Source organism: Ochlerotatus camptorhynchus, unplaced genomic scaffold, assembly GCF_037179485.1.
Source record: "Ochlerotatus camptorhynchus isolate MF236.1 unplaced genomic scaffold, CSIRO-AGI_Acam_v1.1 ptg000330l, whole genome shotgun sequence".
In the NCBI taxonomy this organism is placed as follows: domain Eukaryota; kingdom Metazoa; phylum Arthropoda; class Insecta; order Diptera; family Culicidae; genus Ochlerotatus; species Ochlerotatus camptorhynchus.
The window spans coordinates 10,602,810-10,625,446 of NW_027040818.1; the positions used below are offsets into that span (position 1 = coordinate 10,602,810).

Here is a 22,637-nt window from a genome sequence, read left to right on the forward strand (position 1 = left end):
GTATGTGTTCTGTCTGAGGAATGTTTCCCATTCTTTGCCGCCTTCCTAGAGTTCCTTTAGACTTGCGCGTCATGTTGAGTATGCAGCGGCATTTGTTTCACTGCCCACCTTTTTTTTTGTTTGTTTGTTGCTGTTAGAGCAAATATGTGTTTAGTTTCGTTTCGGTTAAATGAGTGCGTTCGGGAGTGTGGTGGGACAGCAACGATGATGGGAAGAATGTCGGTTCGTGTACACATGTTTTACTAAACATGATCGGTATGTGACTAGTGCACTACCAGTGTGGAGTCGAATGCTGATAAATTTCGGCGTAGAATTTGATTTTACAAAGATCCCCCAAAAGGCGTTGCGATGTTGACCCCCTGAATGTTTCTAAAAATACACAGAGGTGGCGATAGGTGCTACAGCATAGATTTACAACAGTTGGCAGAGCAGGCTTAGAAGTATGTGAGGAATTTTCGCTGATCGGGATGGCAAGGTTCTTGAATATTCTACAATCGTACAAATCGTAGTTTTAGCGTAGAGTCCCTAAATCGAACATTGAATTTTTAACCTAAAATACTGCATATATTTTTCTGAGCTTGAAACTTAACAAAACTCGGAGACCTCATACAACTAGTGACCCAGTTATAGCGAAAATAACTAATGCAGACGACGACGGTGGCGACCGGCCATGACTGCTGATGCTACGAAGCCAATTTGTGTATGTGCACTCTTCCTTTCACGTGCGGATCTAAATCTACACAGATGTTTATTAGCAGAGCTACGCTTTCCTCATCCCGTCCGACAGAGCCGACACTCGACACGACCTAAATTCCAAAGGATTTTAACATCTAGTATTATCCCAAATAAGTCGAGTACACAAATCTTATTCAGACACGTCGGTCACAACATAAATTTACAAATAGACTCTTGCTGCTCGATTGATTCCAGAAGCTGTAAACAGCTTGTTTTCCCAACCTTGTTCTACTATTTTCGATTCCGGTATGAAATCGTAAGGTGTTGAATATTTCACTGGTCAAACAATTATCGATTCAGTTCATAAAAGCAAGCTTTTGCCCACCTACCTAATTGGGATACCCGCGAAAATAAACACCCAAGTCGATGTAAAAGGAAAACCTTGGAACAACAAAATTATATGATAAATCACGCAACTGACCGGAAGCGCAAACGGAAGGAAAGCAGGGAAAAATTACAGCTCACTCCATTCGTTCGTGCCATAAATTCCGGGTGCATCGTAAATCAGAGCTACACGAAAGTGGGTCGAAAATTGCAAAGATGCTCCGGGATCTACCTATCATCGTTCCTGGCGTGCCACACTCCTAATGGCTCATTCAGCTGTAATCGATTAGTTCGAATATTACCAGTGATAACCATATTAGCGTAGATAAGTTATTGGCAACGAAAAAGGCTACATGTTACTGTTAATTAATGTTATGCTATTACTCTACATTCTAATCACTCTTATATCACACTTGTATCGTTTCCGGAATGTGCCTCCTAAACTTGGCTGCTCCCTTGTGTACTGCGCTGCCGCCACGCCTATCAATCTTATGTTTCGGATACTTTGCATGTGTTATTATTCTTCAAACTTACTACCTGTGCTATCCAACCACGATCATCACACTCTGTTATCATCATCTTATCTACCATCACATCACGATGACACAACCATGCGCGCTTGCTGCAATTTAAATGCGATACAACATCGCACATTCACACACACACAATCATACACATTCACATTCATAATTGAACCAACCAACCCATGTATGCCGATTGTTCAACTGTATGATACTCATTTGTTGTTTGATGTTCCTGTTCGACCTATGTGTGTAGTATTTTGGAGTACAAAATCAGGTAATTTCTTATGACGTTTTTTAGTTTTTTTTATTTTTTTGTTTTTCATCCATTTTATCAAGGGCAGTCAAATATTTTCTTTTCTGGAGAAGTAAGGCGAAGACAATGTATCCAGAAGACCGGTAGTTGCTCCGTCAAAATCCGAGGGACGAATACAGTAACGCTGCAATCGAGCAAAGTTTGAACCATTGCGCGTTAGATGGCAAGAGTGTATCTGTCTCTTAGCGTGTGTGTGTGTAAGAAAGACTGAGAGTGGCCAGTCTTCTTGATATGTTGTCTTCGGCTTATATTCGTTTTCATCTATATTTTATAATCTTCTTCTTTTTCCTACTCTAAATTTGGTGTTATATTTTATCATTTATACCGTTGCATGAAATTGTCTCGATGAATTTGAGAAAATTTCCAAATTGTATAACTACCCATAAAAGCACATCTTTGCTTGATTTCCTATTTAAATGGGACTGTTACGCTGTTATGGGTAGTATAGATCATTCAATTAAATAGAAATAGCCATGTCTTAATAGCAAATTCATTTCATGTCTAGTAATGTGAAACTAATAAGGAATGCATTTTAATATTACCACTCATAGGCAATTTTCCTTATACTTGTAGCATCTATTAAAAAACCGTTCCATAGTTTGCAGATCGTTAGACTTATCTAGTTAGGAAGCATCCATTTAAGTACGTTACGCAAACTTGCAACAGATTTCTAAACCCTTCCCCTCTCCTCTTAAAGCGGACCTACTTGGTGGATCACCTCTTATGTGTACCTATATTTCCTAATTGCGCTTGAGAAACCCTGTTGCATTTTTCCGCATACATATACAACCCAAGGTACTAAATTCTTATTCGTTTCACCATCCTTATAGGGCTGAAATGATTGCGAAAGATTCTTCGCACAAGTAAGTAAAAGTTTGAACAAAATAAAAATTACGCTTTAGTTTTAATAACAGTAGCTATTTTCATGATTCAAGTCTTCAAATACTTGTTACATATGATACCTGTTGAAGATCGAAGTAATCAGGAGTCACTATACTCTAGTAACCTGTTTGTTTGAAGATATCAACAAGTGCAAACATTGTTCATTCGTTATCAAACTCTCGTCATGTACAGATTTAAAATATAGTTCTTTCTTAATTCAAACCACTGTTATAAATTCAAGAGAATTTGAAGTTTGGAGTCGAGAAACTCCTGAAGTCGACGGGATTGCTGGATACGGTAAAGAAAGACGAACCAACCGGGCTGAAGCAGCGATGTTTCAAGAGTTGGATGGAAAGGCAACGAATGTGATCATCTCCTTAAAACAACCGTCAAGGAAATTTGGAACATTATGGAAGGAATCTGCGCCAAAAAGTTGGTTTCGTCGCAAACGCTTATTCCTAAGCAACTCGCAAAGCTGAGAATGGTCGAAGATACATCAATCAAGGACCATTTGAAGACTTTCGACAAGATTATTCGGAAACTGAAGTCAGCTGGAGCAAAACTAGAAGAAAGTGATCTGATTTCGACATGAACGGAGTCTTCAGTCAGCTGCCCAAGAACATTCACATCTTTGTGTACGCGGACGACGTTCTCATTGTGGTCACAGGGCCCACTACAATTAGGACTAAAAAACTAACCCAAGCTGCAGTTACAGCGGTAGCAAAATGGGCCGAGACAGCAGGGTTTCAGCTTGCGGCGAGGAAGAGTATCAGGTGCCATGTATGCCCATCGCGGCACAGAGTCAGCGGAACCCCTATCAGGATCGCCGATCAAGCCATCCCCGTGAAAAATTCCGTCCGGGTCTTGGGTGTTCTCATTGACCGCACACTATCGTTCGTCCCTCACTTCCACGAGGTTAAACGGAACTGCCGCAGCCGAATTAACTTGCTTAAAACAATCTCCAAGCACCACCGATCCAAAAATCGAGCGGTTCGCTATCGTCGACAGCCGCCTGTTCTACGGAACCGAGCTAACGTGTCTCGGGAAACAAAACGAAATCCTCGGCCCAACGTATAACAACAGCATCCGGATTATCTCAGGTCTCCTGCCTTCCATTCCTGCCGATTCGGCCTGCTTGGAAGCGGGGATCCTGCCAACCATCATCAAAGCCGCATCATTTGTCGCGAAAACATCTGGAAATGGCTGGATCTTCCTCCTCGACGAGGGGAACAGAATCCTGCGCACGATCGCCAACATCGACCTCCCCCCGGTGGCTAGGACCCACTGGCACGGAGAGAGGAGTTGGCTCTCTTCCGACACCAATATAGACAGCAGGATTAAGAGCCGGTTCAGGGCAGGAGACAACTCACAGGCCTTGCGTCGGTCTGTAGCAGAACTCCTTAGTTCACGATATGCCGAATTCTCACACCGGTACACTGACGATTCCCGATCCAACTCAGGCGTTGGCATCGAAGTATCCGGAAGTGGCTTACTTGCAAGCAATAGTCTTCCGCCGCAATGCTCTGTCTTTTCCTCATCCTGACGGATTCCCACAGCGCCATACAGGAACTCCGTTCAGCAGCTCCATCACATCCGTGGATCCAGGCCACTTTGACGTCCGCCCCGAGCAGCACTGTATATACGGTGATAACTGCACACTGTGGGATACCAGGCAACGAGGCAGCAGATCACCTCGCTGGACCATCTGGTCCCTGGTTAACTGACAAGGTGCCGTTGCAGGACATCAAGCGATGGATCAAATCCACAACTCGAAAGGCATGGATCGAACAGTGGTTCGGCACCAGGGGACCTTTTATCCGGAAGATTAAAGGAAGCACGGAGGCATGGACGGACCTCCGGAATCAACCGGATAAAAAAGTGTTATTCAGGCTCCGAACCGGACACAGTAGACTAAGCCACAATTTCGGCGGAGGACCCTTCAAGAAAAGCTGCGTGATTTGTGGAGTTCCAGCGACCGTCGAGCACATCCTCTGCGTCTGCCCAGAGTTCCACAGCCTCAGGAAGGCCTACGGGATTACCTCCAGCATCCGCTGCTGACGCCCTCTTGGTTTTCCTTAGGGAAGCCAAGCTATACCATTGTGTTTAGTTAGGTTCTTTTGTCATTTTCTGTTTGTGAGTTTTTTCCGGCTGTCGGGACGGTTCCGCACGGGATGAGCCTTTGGACCTCGTGACGGTGCCGTCTTGTTCAGATTTGTCACTCCTTATGAAGAGCCAGGAAGGCTGTATTCTACAGCCTTAGCAGGCGGTGGGGCGCCATTTGGGATAAGCCGTCGGCCCTCATGACGGTGTCCACCCGCAGAAACAGCAATCAATCCAACAAAAGGTTCGTAGATGTTAAGCAAAACACTCTGTTCATACAAAAACTCTGTTTTGAGATTCTCCTTCTGAGACCTCCTTTTGACAAAGAGATGAACTAGCCTTCGGCTAAAAATCTCTAAAATAAAGTTTAAAAAAATCTGATTTCGAAGGTGTTGGTAAGTCACAGCGTTGGAGAACCTTGATGCCGTTCGAGAGAGATTGTTGGCAGAAGAAGCGTTTGTTGGAATCAAACTGAACCCATGGCAGTTCACAGGTAAATGCAATCGGTGTCACAAGAAATGACATATGGCTAAGGACTGCAGAAGCAAGATTCATGCGGAAGCGAATGCAGCAAGTGGAGGAAAGGTTGTTGTTACCTTCAAGCTGGACTCAGGAGCTTGTGACCACCTGGTAAACCAAAAGGGATATTTCGAATCCCTTGAAAGGATGAAGAATCCCGTCATTATATGTGTTGCAAAAGATGACCAGTCCATAACAGCTAGGCACAAAGGAAAAATCGTTGGAGTCAACAGTCTCGGGGTTCAGTGTTCCGTAGACAACGTTCTCTATGCACCAGATTTGCGAGCGAACCTTCTATCGGTGAAAAAGCTGACTAGAGCATGTGTCAAGGAGTCGTTTGGAGAAAAATCGGCTGAGATGAACCACAATGGTGTAGGTATGTGTCCTCTGAAAGACGATTTCTACGAGCTAGACGTTTACCTGGATCATGCAACTGCAAATCTGTGCATAAGTAGCTGGAAATACTGATTTGTGATGGCAAATGGTATCAGGTATGACCAGGCATGGAAAATCATTTGCATTCATTTACATTCATTTGCCTCTAACTTTTTTCTTGAACAGCATTCCGCAAATTGATGTATAAAGCTTTTGTAGGTTTTGTTATTAGATACAACTTTTGTTAACAAGTCAAATTCGTATCTCTTATGCACGACGAACCAGAGCGAACAGAAGCCTATACTATTTTTCAGTGAATATATTTTACATTCACTGAAAAACAGTAACAAGTTCTGCCCGATCTAGTTCGTGATGCATAAGAGATACAGATTTTAATTATAAGCAAAAGTTGTAACTGAAAACAAAACCTACAAAAGCTCTATACATCATTTTGCGGAATGCTGTTGATGAAAAAAGTTAGAGGCAAATGAATGTAAATGAATGCAAATGATTTTCCATGCCTGGGTATGACCGTGTAACAAGTAATTTTCACAATGAAAAAGAAGTCCGAGGTATTCGAGAAGTTTCGAAACTATGAAGCGATGGTTTCAGCTGCAACGGGTCACCGAATCTCGAAGCTTACCTTGGATCAGGGCAGAGAATACTGCTCAAAGGACCAGGCACGATTCTATTCCTAGAAGGGTACCCAGATAGAACCAACTGTTCCATACACTCCCCAGCAGAATGGATTCTCCGAGAGATTCAATCGGACGTTAATCATGAAATCAAGGCACCGAAACGCACTAGCTGGGGTCTATCTCATGAAAAGAAGTCCGACCAATGCTGTTTCGGAAAGCAAAACTCCTATCGAGATATGGAAGAATCAACAGCCTGATAGGACGAAGCTCAAAGTGTTGGGTTTCATGGCATACGCATGGGTTCCCACTCAGCAGCGGAAAAAGCTAGATTCGAAGAGCCAGTTGACAGCAATGGTCGGCTACGCACCAAATGAGTACAGGGTGTGGTCGCGTTAATTTTGACGAAGACAATTATCCGTTTATGTCCACGATGAACGTAGAGCCCGAGCCCACCTTGTTTGTGATTCCTTACGATTTCGCAGAAGAAGCGGATTCTGGTGTTGCAGCAAATCTACCAGGCACTAGAAGATTCGAGCAAGAGGGGGGAAGATGTCGAATCAGATGGTCAAGAGGATGTCTAACCAGATACTGCTTCCAACACACCGGCCGCGCTCCCTTCGCATCTAGATACTGCTCATAACCTTGACACGGCGACCACGAGGCACCACGAACGGGAGATACAAAAGGTTGTAGTTGGAGGATTAATTTCGGCGTACCCCTGCAGACCACAAGAAGATGACACTTAGTGAAGCTTGAAATACTGCGCTCCCTTCGCGCTTTGAACGTAGATCAAGTTCCGTTGAAACTTCTACGAGGTCTTGCCAACGGGGGCGCCCGTTCTGCGGTAAGTCAAATACGATGTTAACTGGAACGGAAACGGTTTCTGCTGCCCAATCTCCCTGTGCTCTAGATGTATCTACGTTCGGTCGAGCTGGTTGAAAGCTGTAAACGATGAACTGAATTCCTTGCACTCCAATAACGTTTGGCGACTTGTGAAGCGTCCTGAGGGAATCAAGCCGTTGCAATCGAAATGGGTATTTCGAGTCAAAGAGGACGAATTTGGCAACCCTATCCGCTACAAAGCTAGCTAAAGGTTGCTAAAGGATTCCAACAGAAGGCTTGCGTGGACTATGCTTTAACGAATGCTCTGTTCAGAAGAAGTTTCACGTCCAACAAATCGGATGTCAAAACTGTTTTCCTATATGGTGTTCTAAGAGAAAATGTGTTTATGGCAGTTCCAAAAGGAGTAGAAGCTCCAAGCAATATAGTGTGCAAACTAGCGAAATCGTTATATGGTCTTAAGCAAAGTCCTCGATGTTGGAACGAGAAGTTGAACTGTATGTTGCTGAAGAACAACTTCGTCCGTTCCAAACACGACTACTGTTTGTAAACCACGGTAAGCAGTGTACGTGGATGATCTATTCCTGATAGGAGACAACATTGGTATGGTAGATCAACTGAAGAAAACATTGTAGCTGAAATTCGAGATGTCAGATTGCGCAGAAGTAAGACATTTCCTTGGCATTTGAATTGACTATGATATGATCGAGAAAAATGATTTATTACACTTTCGATGGAGGCGGCCATTGACAAACTTCTAAAGAAATTTGGAATGGAAAAGTGCAACGCTGTGACAAATCCGATGGAGAAGGGCCTTACGTTTCCCGAATCGAGCTGTGGTACTGATCAATCCTACCGCGAGCTGCTTGGCAGTATGATGTACCTTATGCTATGCGTCAGACCTGACATCTGTTATGTTGTTGGACATATGGGAAGATACCAGCAAAGCCCCAGCGATAGCAGCTGGCAAGCTCTGAAGAAGATTGTTAGATACTTGACGGGGACCAGGTCATCGAGATAGTTGTTGTCAGTGTTGACCGGATATGCAGATGCAGATCTAAAATCAATAAGCGGTTACCTTTTCAAGACCTACGACTGTACCGTCAGTTGGGCAAGCAGAAATCAACAAACTGTGGCAATGTCATCAAGCGAGGCTGAGTACGTGGCACCAAGCGCTGCGGCATCCGAAGGAACCTGACTGAAGGGCATCTTAAGTGTACTGCAAGCTGAAGAACCATTCACAATATACGAAGACAACCATGGATGTATTGCAATGGCAAGTAATACTGAATGTAAATACATATATCAGACACCACTTTTCGTGTGGAACCAATAGGAACTAATGAAGAGTTGGCAGATACAGTCACAAGCTTAAAAGATGAGTTCTCATAGAGAATAAAAGCAAAATTTATCACAAGGAAATCTCGAAGGATAGACAAAGTAGGATGAACAATTCAAGCGATGCTAACGAAGGGAAGTCGATTTAAGCTAAATGTTCTTCTTTAGAAGACTGTTGGTACGGCTGAACCGGTACCATCAACTTCTGAGCATCTGGCGGACAAGAGTGAAGTAAGCGTTTGCATCACGTTCTGACCGGTGTTAAAACAGTCTAAAAACAGACCAGCCTTCTCCAGTTCTTACGTATAGATGACGATTGGAGTAGCTTGCATCAGCACCTACAGTAAACCACTGAAACTGTCAGTTAGCGGAGATTGGCTGGTTTCCGATCTATAGCCGCGATTTTGTTCGGCGGAAGGGTCAACTCTTCAGCTGTTCCATTTTATATGCGAAATGCTGCAAAACAGTATGGCATGCTTCCTGAATAGCCACTTCCAATCCATCGGGGGAAAACGCCTGGAAGAACGCTGCCCTGATTGCACAGCGCACTTAACGAAAGATAAACAAACTTTGACGTTTATCTTTTTGCAGGCCATATTAACCAAGGGGGGGAGGTGGCTGTCAAATACGAACAATCGTCGCCTACCTCGCATAACTGGTTCCAAACGTAAACAAGCCATAAGAAACCTACAGCGTTTGTTTACGTTTGGAACCAGTTTCATACAAGATGATCAGTAGGCTGATTTGACAGCACATCCTCCCCCCAGATATTAACCACTTCATTCGAGCAGATAAAATGACGTTTACTACCACTCAAACTTTGAAATGAAGATTTAAGATTTTAAGATTTTTTATTCTAGAACCTCGAAAAAAGTAGCCAACATTTCTAGACCAACAATTGAAATAGGTGGAACAACCAAACGTAAACAATGACTTTAATTGCAAATTTCTCGAAAATCAAAACACATTCACGCAATCTAACACCACCATCTGATAGAGCAAACTTCCTGGATCGAATGGTATTGTTAATTTGCATGGGTGTATTTTGATTCTCCAGAAATTTGCGATTAAAGCCATTGTTTACGTTTGGTTGTTCCGCCTATTTCAATTAATCATGTTTTGTTGTTATTGATATCATCCACATCCAGAGGGCCAGTCACTTTCGAATGTATGGGAATGGTAGGAAACCATTTGGAAATGCATGACAATTTTCAGTTTTTATTCATTATCGTCTTTATGGGCAATTTTAGATGCACAAAAATTGCACGAGTACATTACTATGGTGATAAGGTAAACACTCGTTTATTTGTTTCCTTCTGTGAAAGCATGATAAGTCACAAATCGTGGATTTTCTGATATTCTCCATACTGCAAAAATGATTTTCCTACGACATCTCTCGGATCTTCAGTATAGCTACTACTCAAATCATATAATTAATTGTTGGTCTAGATTTGTGCGTTTCACAAAAAATAGAAATTAGTTGGTCCAGTTTTGTGAAATCGCTGGTAGAAAGTCACGCCAAAACTGCTTGACAAAATGGTCAATTGTGAGGTATTTGGCAGAGTTTTACAATATTTCTGTAACCGGAAGTAACCTACTTGAGTTTCAAAATGGCGTCAAACATAAATCCTCGGGTCCTACACGTCACTCCGATTCCATACGCATATTGTGGTGTATTTGACAATATAAAAACCTTTTTTTTTTACGAAGTAAATCCCAAATAACGAGTTCTTTAAAGGGTGATACGGTCAAAATTTGGTCAAGGGAAAACGCGTGTAAATCGGTGAAATCGTTTATTTAAAAAATCAAATTAAATTTCTTTTTCAAGTTCAATTAGTATAAAATTCAGGAAAAATATTCAGTTAGGCTTCCGCTTTTCCAAATCCGAATTGCCGGGCCTTACGCTTGACCCCTGCCATCAGATTTTGTACAGCCACCTTGTCCACCTTTTTCGCCTCAGAAAGCCAGTTTGCCTTGAACTGCTGCTCGCCCTTAGCAGTTTTTTGGTCTTCTTTAGGTTCCGCTTGACAATAGCCCAGTATTTCTCAATTGGGCGGAGCTCTGGCGTGTTGGGAGGGTTCTTGTCCTTGGGAACCACCTGCACGTTGTTGGCGGCGTACCACTCCATGGCCTTTTTACCGTAATGGCAAGATGCCAAATCCGGCCAAAACAGTACGGAACAACCGTGTTTCTTCAGGAAAGGCAGCAGACGTTTATTCAAACACTCTTTCACGTAAATTTCTTGGTTGACAGTCCCGGAAGCTATGAAAATGCTGCTTTTCAAGCCACAGGTACAGATGGCTTGCCAAACCAGATATTTCTTTGCGAACTTTGACAGTTTCATGTGCTTGAAAACATCTGCTACCTTTCCCCTTCCTTTTGCCGTATAAAACTCCTGTCCCGGAAGCTGCTTGTAGTCGGCTTTGACGTAGGTTTCGTCGTCCATTACCACGCAGTCAAACTTCGTCAGCATCGTCGTGTACAGCCTCCAGGATCGCGCTTTGGCCGTCGTATTTTGTTTATCATCGCGATTTGGAGTCACTACCTTCTTGTAAGTCGATAGTCCGGCTCGTTTTTTGGCTCGATGCACGGTTGTAGACGATACATCCAGCTTATTTGCGGCATCTCGGAGAGAGAGGTTAGGGTTTCGCTTGAAACTACCGGCAACTCTCTTTGTTGTCTCAGCGGCTTCCGGTTTTCGATTCCCCCCCGATCCAGACTTCCTGGCTGTCGACAAACGTTCCCCAAACACTTTAATTACATTTGTAACGGTTGATTTGGCAACTTTTAGCGATTTTGCCAACTTTGCGTGCGAGCAGCTCGGATTTTCGCGATGCGCGAGCAAAATTTTGATACGCTGCTCTTCTTGCTTGGACGGCATTTTGACAACTGAAGAGTGAATTCCAAAATCAAAATAGGAGCAACATTCTACACACACACACCTTCAAAATGAGAGGTGTTCAGGTTTTTTAAATGCAAAATTGAAAGAAATACGTCAAGTTGATATTGACCAAATTTTGACCGTATCACCCTTTACGCACTTATTCGATTTACGAACCCCCAGTTTGGTTCGTAAATGGAGGTTCCAGTGTACTTCTATTAACTCCAAACAAATTATTTTGAACAATTAAGAAGTTTTGGGTGTTTTATAAGAGTTGCAAGACAGATTCCAAAACTTCAGAGTAGTTGCAAGAATTTCAAGAGCTTCAGGGAAGTTCCGATTGCTTCAGTACAGTTCCATAATTGTTTGGAAAATTTCTAGAACTTCTGTGGGGATCAGAAATGTTCAGGGTAGTTTTATTGAAATTATGGAAATTTACGGGAATATCTGGGCGAATCTGAGAACTTCAGTACAGTTCTATAAAACGAGTGAGAAGTTCAGAAAAGATGAGAGGACGTCAGGGAAGCCCTATTTAACGTCACGGCAGTTTAAGCAAGTTTAAAGAAGTTCCGAAAAATTAAAAGAAGTTCCAAGAATTTCTGGGAAGTTTTCAGAACTACCGAAAAACCATCGGACTCTTTTAGGGAGCTTCATGAATTTCTATGCGGTTCCTTCTAATTCGTCCCGAAAAGTCTAATAATCCGTAAGAGAATGTTCCAAGCAGGAAAGTTCCAAAAAATTTTGGAAAATTTTTTCAGAACCTTTAAGAAGTTCCGGGAATTTCAGAATAGTCCAGAAAACTTCAGAGACAGTTTGAAAACTTAGAAATATTTCAAGAACTGTTTTCAAATCTGGAAGACCTCATTGATGCTTAAAGTTTTTTGGACAGGTCCATGAATTTCAGAGCATCAGATTTTTTTTTAAGAAGCACTTCAGGAGATTTTATAAGATTCCATGAAAGCTCCGAGAGCAACAGAGAACATCAGAGAACCTCAGGGCAGTGCAATTTACTTCAACTCAAAATAACTTTGACTCTCAACGATGTTCTGAGTAGATTAGGTAATTCAAAGTTCCGATAGTCTTAGGAAAATTGTGGAAGCTTCAGGGACGATCCATGAAAACGATTTTGTTTTGTTAGAGTGACTTTTTGCCAGTGGCTGGTTCGTAACTTCTCGTAGGGAAAATAGAGGCACACTTAAAGGGAAGTTCCGATAACTTCATGACTGTTTTGAGAACTTCAGATAAATTGTGTGAACTGCAGCGAAGATCAGATAAATTAAAACTGAGAGCGATCAAGTTCCAAGATTTTCAGGGATGTCTAAAAGACTTCAGACAGATTTTCGGGCAGTTTCATCAGGAAAGTCTCGAGAACTTTGAGTAAGAAAATAACTTCAGAGCAGTTTCGTTAATTTAAAGAAAATTGCAAAACATGCACTTGACAGACACCAAAATTCCAATAATGTTCCAAACATTGCAGGAAAATGGAGGAGTCATCAGGGAAGTGCGATTAATGTAAGAAAAATTGAAAGAACTTTAAGGAAGTTTCAAGTACTGCTGGACAATTTAAGAAGCTTCAGGGATACACCAAAAACCTAGCACTCAGTAAGCAGTTTTAGCTGCAGATCAACCTTATGTAGCTAAAAACAGGCTTATTTTGTTTTTAGAATGCTAAATTGTTTATTAGGAAGGTTAGACATTTTAAAAGATGTTCCGTGATCTCTGCGGCTCAATCGCATTTGGTTTCATGCTTAATTTAAATGTAATCAATAATGATTCTCATGATTCTGTGCAATATCGGGAATACCCGCTATTCTCCATAGAAGTCTCAGAAATCCTAGCAAAACACTTTTGGAATTCCCTCCATAAAAAAAATTGAAATCCATTCAACCTCTTTGTAATATTTAAAATTATTATGAGTTAATAAATATGTTAATCCTTGATCTTGAATTTCTGTATATGGAATCTAAAGCTTAACTGAATTATTTCTTTGGAATTCATCTCAGGCTATTTTTGCGAATTTTCTCAAAGATTTTCTGAGGATAATTTCAAGATGTCATCAGAATTACTTTTAATTTCAGGATTCACCTCAATAATTTCATGAATCTGTCCAATATCGGGAACACCCTCTACTCTCTACAAAAGTCTCAGCATTCTTTGAAAACACTTTTGGAATTTCCTCCAGAAAAAGTCTGGAAATTCACTCTAGATTTGTCTTTGTGTTATTCAAAAATCTCGCAAGAATGTGCTTTAATGTCTCTTCATTATATTCTTTACAATTCACTTGAAATGCTCCTAGAAATCTCTTGGTATGCCATTAAGAATTTAGACAAGTACTATCCCAAAATTTAATTGGATATCACTTCAGAATTCTATACAAAATTTCCTTGACATCCATCTCGAAATACTCTTGAGAGGATTTCTTGAAATTCACAGGGAATTCTCTTGAAACTATCTTTATTTTATTTTATTTTTTAACTTTCTTCAAAATCACCAGGAACAAAGTTTCTTTGGCAAGATACTCAAAATTTCCTGCCAAACCCTCGTTCTGCAAAGAACATGTTTGAACTAGGGGAAATAGCTCTAATGGATCTAAGATTGGGCCCATCGCTAAAAATCTTCTATTTATCAATTTTATCTAGATGAACGCATCATTGGGACGGTACTAATGGATATTTTTGGTCGCTATTGAAAATTTAGTCGATTGCTGAATTTATGCAAGGGCCCAAATTAGGAGCATTTAGGCCGACATTACATCCATTTCCCTCATATTAAGAAGGAATTCCCTTTGAATTATTATCGATATTTCCTTGCAGCTCTCTTCAGAATTTCACTGTGATCAATTAGTCGATCATTCTCCTTGAAATTATCTTCAAATACTTCTCAAAATTACCTGAAATTTGTAGTCAAAGTCCATTGAAAATATCCCCACCAATCCTTTATCTTTGGAATTCCCCTACAATTCTCTTCAACTCATTTGGCATTCTCATCTTAATTATCTAGCCAATGTTTCGAAGTGTCAGAATCCTAAAATTTTGTCTTATTTCAAGAGTCATGATTCTTTTTTAAATCTGAGATCTTTAAAATTGGCCATATAATTGAAGTCAGAAATCTCTCAAAGTTGAAGAACGTAAAATACTGGCCTTGCCTCAAAATATTGCAAATTTTCTTATGTAGTATCAAACAAATCTTAGTTCAAGAATTCAAATGTCATTCCGTAGATCTTAAGAATTTCTATGCTCAATCTATCAATTCGGCATAGTGGTCTTCGAATATTTACATGGTAAGTTAGGGACCATCCATGGATGACGTGAGCAACTGACGAATCGATTTTATGTTTCCCTTCTCGAATTCCATGAAACTTCGCATAATTGTTCACTAGGGGTAATGAACCAAGTTTCAGCCGGAATTCGGCCATTTATATTCACGCCTAATTTTTTAAAATGGCTTGATCTATATTTTTCAATAAATCATAGCACGAAAACAGCTCATCTAATCAAAATGACGTTTGAGGTAAAGTTGGTTGTATTGCATTTTCTAAAAAATATACACATAAAACATAAATTTTGAACTTTTTTTTCACAAATAATTTGTATTCTTTTTTATCCAGAAACATATTTTTTTAGTCCAGAAAATCGTTTCCTATGCACAAATCACATAAATATTTCGATTAGATGAACCGTTTGCGTGCTATGGTTTATTGACAAATATAGAAAATTCCTTTTTGAAAAATTCGGCGTGAGTCATAAAAGCCGCATTCCAGCACAAACTTGATTCATTCCCCCTATCGAACAATTATGCGAAGTTACATGGAATTCTGAGTGGTAACATTTGAAATTTTTCGCATTTGGCGAGTCCCTGCAGGTTTTCCCAAATATGAGTAGATTTCGTATGGAAAAATATGCTCTGAGTCAATTGAATTCAGTCGCTTCAGTCATAAATCATATTCCAAATCTCCTTTTCCCTCTCCCGATCCAAACAATTGTCATCCACTAACTTCGAGAAGACCACGAGTAATCGGTTCAAATCTTTTAATTTTAGATTTAAGACATTTATAATGTATAAAGAAAATGATAACTTGGCTCTGTAAAGTTTATTCGATTGAGCCTGTACAAATAAAGTAATTAACAAAAAAACAACGGAAGAATAAACTAACGTGCTGACTGAGCGCTCTGCTGTAAGTGCTGCCAGTGACTTGTTTACTTCCCAATCATTCAGACTTTCATGAGACTGTCAATAATGAGGCGGCTGTTCATATTCATACGAAAATCACTCATTGAAGCTGACTCACGCATAAGCATATTCCAACTCTCGCCCTCAAAAGAACAGGGTCTAAATAATACCAAATTTAACGTTTTAATTACATTCATTACTTCCAAACTTTCCTCTAAATTGACTTTATTTGACTGCCGTTTCACTGCCCTTTGGTTTGAATCAAATTCCCCCTATCTAACACGCTTATCCCATCACTTCCAAACAGGCAACAGCCACTCCTCTCGGACGAACAGGCCCGCGAGGTGGAGCAGATTTTGCTCAACAACAAAACCAAAGCCGAAACCGATTCCCAACAAGACACGCCACTGCCACCACTTCCACAGCCACTACAATCCCCTCCGCAGGGATTCCGTAATGAAGAGCAACAGCATGATTCACCGCAACCGTCTCCTCCGGCGGCTGCCATTGTGGAACCCACACCCCCACCGTCGGCAACGGAAGAACCGGACTGGTTGAAGGATGTCCTGGAGGCACCTGCCAAAAATGGAACTACCGCTCCCCGGGATAAACCTCCGCCTCCTCCTCCACCGCACGGCGCCGCCACTAACGGGTTGGAACCACCGGCTCCGCCGAGCCGTAACAATTCCACTAGTCAGTTCGAGGAGACCAGCCTCGGCAACAATACGACCGATCTGCTGAACCAAACCATTCTGGATTCGTCGTCGATCCTGCAGGATTCGTACGTTTCCGGTGATTCGATGCCGAGTGTAACCACCACGGAGAGCTTGAATCTGAGCAAACAGGAGGAACAACTGACGAACGACGCGGAGGCGGACGTTTCGGCGGATGAGAGTAACAACTCCGGGTTCTACATTCCGGAGTATCCGCCGGTGAAGAGCAAGGAGGTGTTTGTCAATCAGGATGGGGTGCATTTCTTCGAGGATGGCAACTTTTGGATGGAGGTACCGGGACTGCTGGATTCGGACCGGGATGACGAGGAGGAGGATTGTCGGGTCATAAAGAAGAGCACCAAGGTGAAGTTCAGCACCAATCCGATGCAGGTGTTTTCAACGTTTTCGGTGAACGATTACGATCGGCGGAATGAGGACGTCGATCCGGTGGCAGCGTCCGCTGAGTACGAACTCGAGAAGCGGGTGGAGAAGATGAACGTTTTCCCGGTGGAACTGATGAAGGGACCGGAGGGGTTGGGGTTGAGCATCATTGGTGAGTAGGATTGAGTAACTGGTGACGATCGTTGTATTGAATTCGGGTATTTGTTTCACAGGTATGGGTGTGGGTGCGGATGCCGGTTTGGAGAAGCTCGGAATCTTCGTCAAAACCATTACCGATAATGGTGCGGCAGCACGCGACGGCAGGATACAGGTAGATTACTAATAAATTCATGGAATTCCATAAACTAAACTTTATCTTTCTGCTAGGTGAACGATCAAATCATCGAAGTCGATGGCAAGAGTCTAGTCGGTGTTACGCAGGCATACGCCGCCTCGGTATTGCGTAACACATCCGGTCTGGTGCGGTTCCAGATCGGACGGGAACGCGACCCGGAAAATTCCGAGGTCGCACAACTGATCCGTCAGAGTTTGCAAGCGGATCGCGAAAAGGAGGAACGGGTCAAACGCCAGCTGGAGGACTACCTCCGGCGAAATACGGAAATCTCCGAAGACTCCACCCTGCCGGTGTCGGCCAATTCCAGCGTTTCGGAAGGACCGGTCAGTCCGACGGGAGCGACGGCCGAATCGCTGTTCGAAACGGAAGCCGCCCGCTCCAGTGATGTGGAATCGCTACGACGGATTCTGCAAGAGGTAATTTCTATGCTTTTGCTCTATGTTTCACTTCGATTTGTCGCCTCCATCGATCACTACTCTGCGCTGTTAAGGCCCATCATGAAAAGCAGCATTCATTCGCGCATATGGATTATCATTTTCTCATGAATCATGAATGACAGGATTCGCTCTGTTCGGAAAATGCTTTTGCCATTTTGCGCACACCTGTTGTTGGTTCGAATTTGCTTCAATTTTTGCGCGCCCCCGGTAAATCTCACAACAAACGAAAACCGTTGGTGAGCCGCGCGTAGTTGTTTCATACTTAGTAGTCATTTCAAACAGAGCAGTAACAAAGATCAGTTTCAATGTGCTTCCTTTTATATGAACCCCGCGGTTGGGATGCTGCTGCTGCTGCAAAATTCCATGTGTGTGTGTTGTTATACGTTCCTGTGCTCATTTTGTTTTTCTCGTTTCTCGTTCTACTTTTTCTCATCCGTATTAAATACAAATAAAAAAAATAACGCATCATTGGAATGTTGGGCAGCATAAAGCGGTAATTGATCCATACTGTACTGGTTTTATAATGCCTCCTCAGCACACTAAATGGAGTTATTCATTATTTATGCGGTGAACTTTTTTTTTATGTGTTGGACTATACTATTCCATTTCCTGTCCCAATAACCCCACCTCTCATTGAGTTATTATGAAAAGCAAAACGAAAAAAAAAAGAATCTTCTTCCGCACAATGCTTTGCTATTTATATGCACCGAACAACGTTTGATTTTCCAGCCAAGAAAATCACTTATTGTTTCGACGAAATTGTGCCTTTCACCGGATTTTGATTTTTCCCCAGTTTCAATCAATGTGTTTTTTATTTTACTTTTCCGTTGCTTCAATCATTGCATTGTTCCTATCCATTGTTCAAACAATTTTGCTTTGGTTTTCTGCTGCTGCATGGTTTTTGATGTGATTTTTATAGCAAAACAATGTAGAACAGTCGAATCCCGAATGCAACACGGGATCACACACAGTCATCATCCAGTAACTTTACGTAATAAGACGGTAAGGTGAATTTGATTCTTTTTATTTCGGTCTCTCCATTCAGTGGGAGAAGCAGTCACAGTCATGTTTTTACTTTATGTTTTCCTCCTGTGCATGGCTTTATACGAAGCGGCCCAAATATCGATTCCCCGCCAGTTTTTTTTCTCTTTAAAAGCCTTTAAATTACTTCCGTTAATGCATGCCCGACTTGGTAACAGTTTCTGAATTTTGGTTTTCGATTTACTGTTAAATACTTTGCAAAAAACAAGCATTAAAGTTACTTCCAAATCGATACCGTTAAGTGAATGATTATTTTTTAGAGAGCTATAGCATAGCCTATCAAAAATATAATTTACAATCCTCGGGAATCGAAAATTTAATTTTTTTTAGTTCAAGATCTTCATTTTTTTCTGAACCCTTTCCTTCCCAGAAGGTCTTTTGTTGTTTTGATATTCAACAATTTGGTTTTGAAAAGTGCTAAAACGAAAGATTTTCCATTCAGTCTAAAGTTATCGAACCCGATAAAAAATTTTTTTGCTTAAAATCAATAGTATTTGAATTGTTTTTTTCAATAGGGTAAGTGAGGCAGTTTTGGCACAAGTTAGTTAGCATATTTAGTTTTTGCATTATATAAAATATGAAATATAAATATTCAACGTGTATTAACTGATACCTAAGGGGAAAACAACTTTTGATAATGAGTAAAATTGGAGTAAATTTTGAGTAACTCTGAGTAACTCGAGTTGCTCATAGCAACCTGTTTGTTTTGTGTGCATTCCACAATTGTCAAGCAAAGATGTTTGACGAGGAAAATCTTATCATTGAATGGCGATTATAATAGTAGTGACACAATTTATCATAGTGATGATACAAACGGTAATTAAACACAGTTTTTTAGCACTCCATTGCGAACATTTTGGCATATTGCATAGACACGAAAAAGATTCTAGATGTTCATGCGCCGCTAAAAAGTTTCACTTTATGTGGCGTCAAAGGGGGTTATTTCGAGAGTCAAAGTGACTTTTGTCACTGGTGAAGTGATTAAAGTTACGTCGTGGTGACGCTATTCTCCATTTGATTTACACAGATAGTCACCACACCACGACATGACTTTTCTCACTTCACTAATGACAAAAGTCACTTTGACTCTCGGAATAACCCCCAACGACTACGGCTTTTTAATTAACGGACACGACTGAAAACTGATCGACTGATTGTACTTGTTCTCTTCTTTTGCAAATGTACCGTACCATCACAATTGAGTTGTTTAACTTCGAAAAATATACCGATTTTTATACCTCATCTGATACAGTTTCGTTTTCTGAGCACAACGATATTTGTATCGATCCCGTAGATATTCATCTCGATTTTGAAATCAAGATTTTAATTTTCGATCGTTGACACTAAATCTATTCGTTGACAGCTCGCTCCCATACAAATTCCCGCCGAGGAGCGCTATGGTGGTGATTTTTGCTAATGTAATCGTACTTATTTAAAATAGTTCCAATGTATAAAAATTGATGAAATTTTGGATTTCGGTTCCATTTTTAAGGCAGATAACGAATATGTGTTTACCACTCGCGATTTCGGAGGGTAATAACAAGGAAAATTTATTTAAAATAAAACCTTTCCTCTTAGTTTATACCGGAATTGATACATTTGTTCAATTAACCACTTCAGTCGAGCAGTTGAAATAAAACATTATTTTACGATTTTTTCTTCTAAAACCTCGAGAAAAGTAAGCAACATTTGTGCGTTTCATAAACAAATAGAAATTAGTTGGTCCAGTTTTGTGAAATCGCTGGTAGAAAGTCACGGCAAAACTGCTTGACGCAGTTCACTCACTAGTTCGGATTAGTGGTGTGAAGCTGGGGGCAAGACAGCTTTCGATCATGAGTAAAACCCGAGTTAATTTTGAGTAACTCTGAGTAACTCAACGTGAGCTCAATATCTTACACACTTAGTTTTTTCTACCGAGCTCGGCTGTGCAAATCTCGGCAAAATAAGTTTTACTGAGATCTCAGCAAAAGTGACATTTGATTGCTGAGTCTCGGATAATGCTTAGCAGAATCTCAGCAAACAAATGAAATGTTTGCTGATATCTCAGTGAAACGTTTTTTGCCGAGATTTGCACAGCCGATCTCGGTAGAAAAATCTAAGTGTGTATATACACATAGCAACCTGATTGTTATATTGAAAATAATGTTGAAACCGATGCTGTCAAGCAAAGTAAGTTGACGCTTTCTTGGAATTTCTGTGTAGGGACTTTTGAGGCGGTTCGATAGGTTCGGATTAGGCTAAATTAATTCAATAAATCCAATTTTTATATTTTTTAAAACTTCCAGAAACTCGATGAAAACGTAATTTACACAAATAATAGAGTACATACAGGCTGCACGATTTACGAAAAGATAAGAATACAGTGCCTTCCCATTATTGGTAACAAATGATTTTTGCGTGTTATGCTGTCTATAAATTCAACGAAAGCTCCATTCGATTTATAACATTACTCGATCATTCTTTAGGGATTAGACGCTTGATATTTCATGAAATGTTGTGCTCTGGGCACAAAATTGAGGAAATAAACATATGGGGCCGTGTTTCCAAAAACGGTACGGCACTGTTTATGGTTGTTGACCATGGCACACACTTAGTTTTTTCTACCGAGCTCGGTTGTGCAAATCTCGGCAAAACAGTTTTACTGAGATCTCGGCAAACATTTCATTTGTTTACTAAGCATTATCCGAGACTCAGTAATCAAATGTCACTTTTGCTGAGATCTCAGTGAAACTTATTTTTGCCAAGATTTGCACAGCCGAGCTCGGTAGAAAAAAACTAAGTGTGCATGATTATTAATGTTAAGGTTCCACAAAAGGTACATAATTTGTTTACTTCTTCTAAGAATACAAATTTAATTGTTGAACCTTAACAAACTCCACGAAGCTGGTCAGAGCTGACCTAATCTGGCGTAGAATCAGCAGCTACATAATATACCACAATCAGCAGTCAAGGACCAATTCTATTGACCACGAAGGAAGTTTAAAGCTCAAGTTGTACCTCAGGTAACCGAAAAGGAGCATTCCCCTTTTGGAACGGGTCACTCCCGTCACTCCTGTATCGTCCTAGGCCATGCCAATCCTCACCAACGAGGGAAGGCGCCTGAAAGGCATCCAAGCCACACACGAACGACAAGCCTCGTAAAACCGTCGTGCAGTTAAACCACCACAAGAGCATTTCGTTTGTCCACAATTTGATTTGTTAAACGAGCGATTAGATCTTTCAAATGGGCGAACAGATGCTTCAAACGAAATATGCTGTCAGACGATACTTTCTTTGATCAGAAAATCGAGACTACTTTGATCATTTTTGAGTAAATATGAGTAACTCTGATTTACTCGCTGCAAATATATTTACTCTGAGTACAGCTGTCTTGCCCCCAGGTGTGAAGGCAATAAGACGTTGAAATTTATAATTGAAAGAACACACCCTTTGCCGAAAACGAAGTCGTTTTCATACCAGGCCTTCTCCGGATCATTTCGGAAATATCTTTTAATGATGTTTCTACTTTGTTGTCCTACCACTGTTCTGAGACTACGCTTATAAGAGTAATTCATGCTGAAAATAAATACACATGGATTATTGAGTATTTGTTGCAAGAATACAAAACTAAAATAAATGATTACTCTGACAGCTTATGTTCGTTTATACTGATTAATTTTAATTTTTTGACGAATGCGAGACTGTTTTGATCACTTTTGAGTAATTACAAGGGGTTGGTCACCTCTACACAGTGTGCCAAAATCAAACTGGGGCAGACTCAGGCGTCGGCATTGACGCTGTTTGGCACCCATGGTTACAATTTTTATGATCTTTAAAGGTACTGGCAACACTGACCTTTTTGTGCGCTTACGCAGTGTGCATGTGTCAAAATTTGTTATTGATGTTGCCACACTATAATCAAATTATTTTCAAAGCAACCGTGAATCTCCACCAAGTCTCGCCATGGATTCTCAAAATCGTTACACCCGTGACGGCAGTCGCATCCACATTTCCTCCCAGACGAAGAACAGCTGACAGCGGTATCTTGACCTGACCGAGGTTTCCGGCCATGGCTACACGAACTAGCGATGC

The 22,637-nt window shown here is 41.1% G+C and overlaps 1 protein-coding gene across 9 annotated transcripts in view; it reads left to right on the forward strand.

The window, feature by feature from the left end:
• Nucleotides 1-22,637, forward strand: part of Spn (Spinophilin) — a 171,735-nt gene that overhangs the window by 118,398 nt on the left and 30,700 nt on the right. For 6 of the 9 annotated variants that reach the window (XM_065230358.1, XM_065230363.1, XM_065230365.1 and 3 more), the window contains exons 4-7: nt 2,727-2,759; nt 15,947-16,905; nt 16,967-17,064; nt 17,121-17,504. In XM_065230358.1, coding sequence (XP_065086430.1) covers nt 2,727-2,759; nt 15,947-16,905; nt 16,967-17,064; nt 17,121-17,504 — 1,474 coding nt within the window. Of the gene's footprint in view, nt 1-1,836; nt 1,858-2,726; nt 2,760-15,946; nt 16,906-16,966; nt 17,065-17,120; nt 17,505-22,637 lie in introns of all 9 variants that reach the window. The other 3 variants (XM_065230361.1, XM_065230364.1, XM_065230362.1) reach the window with 2 other exon arrangements.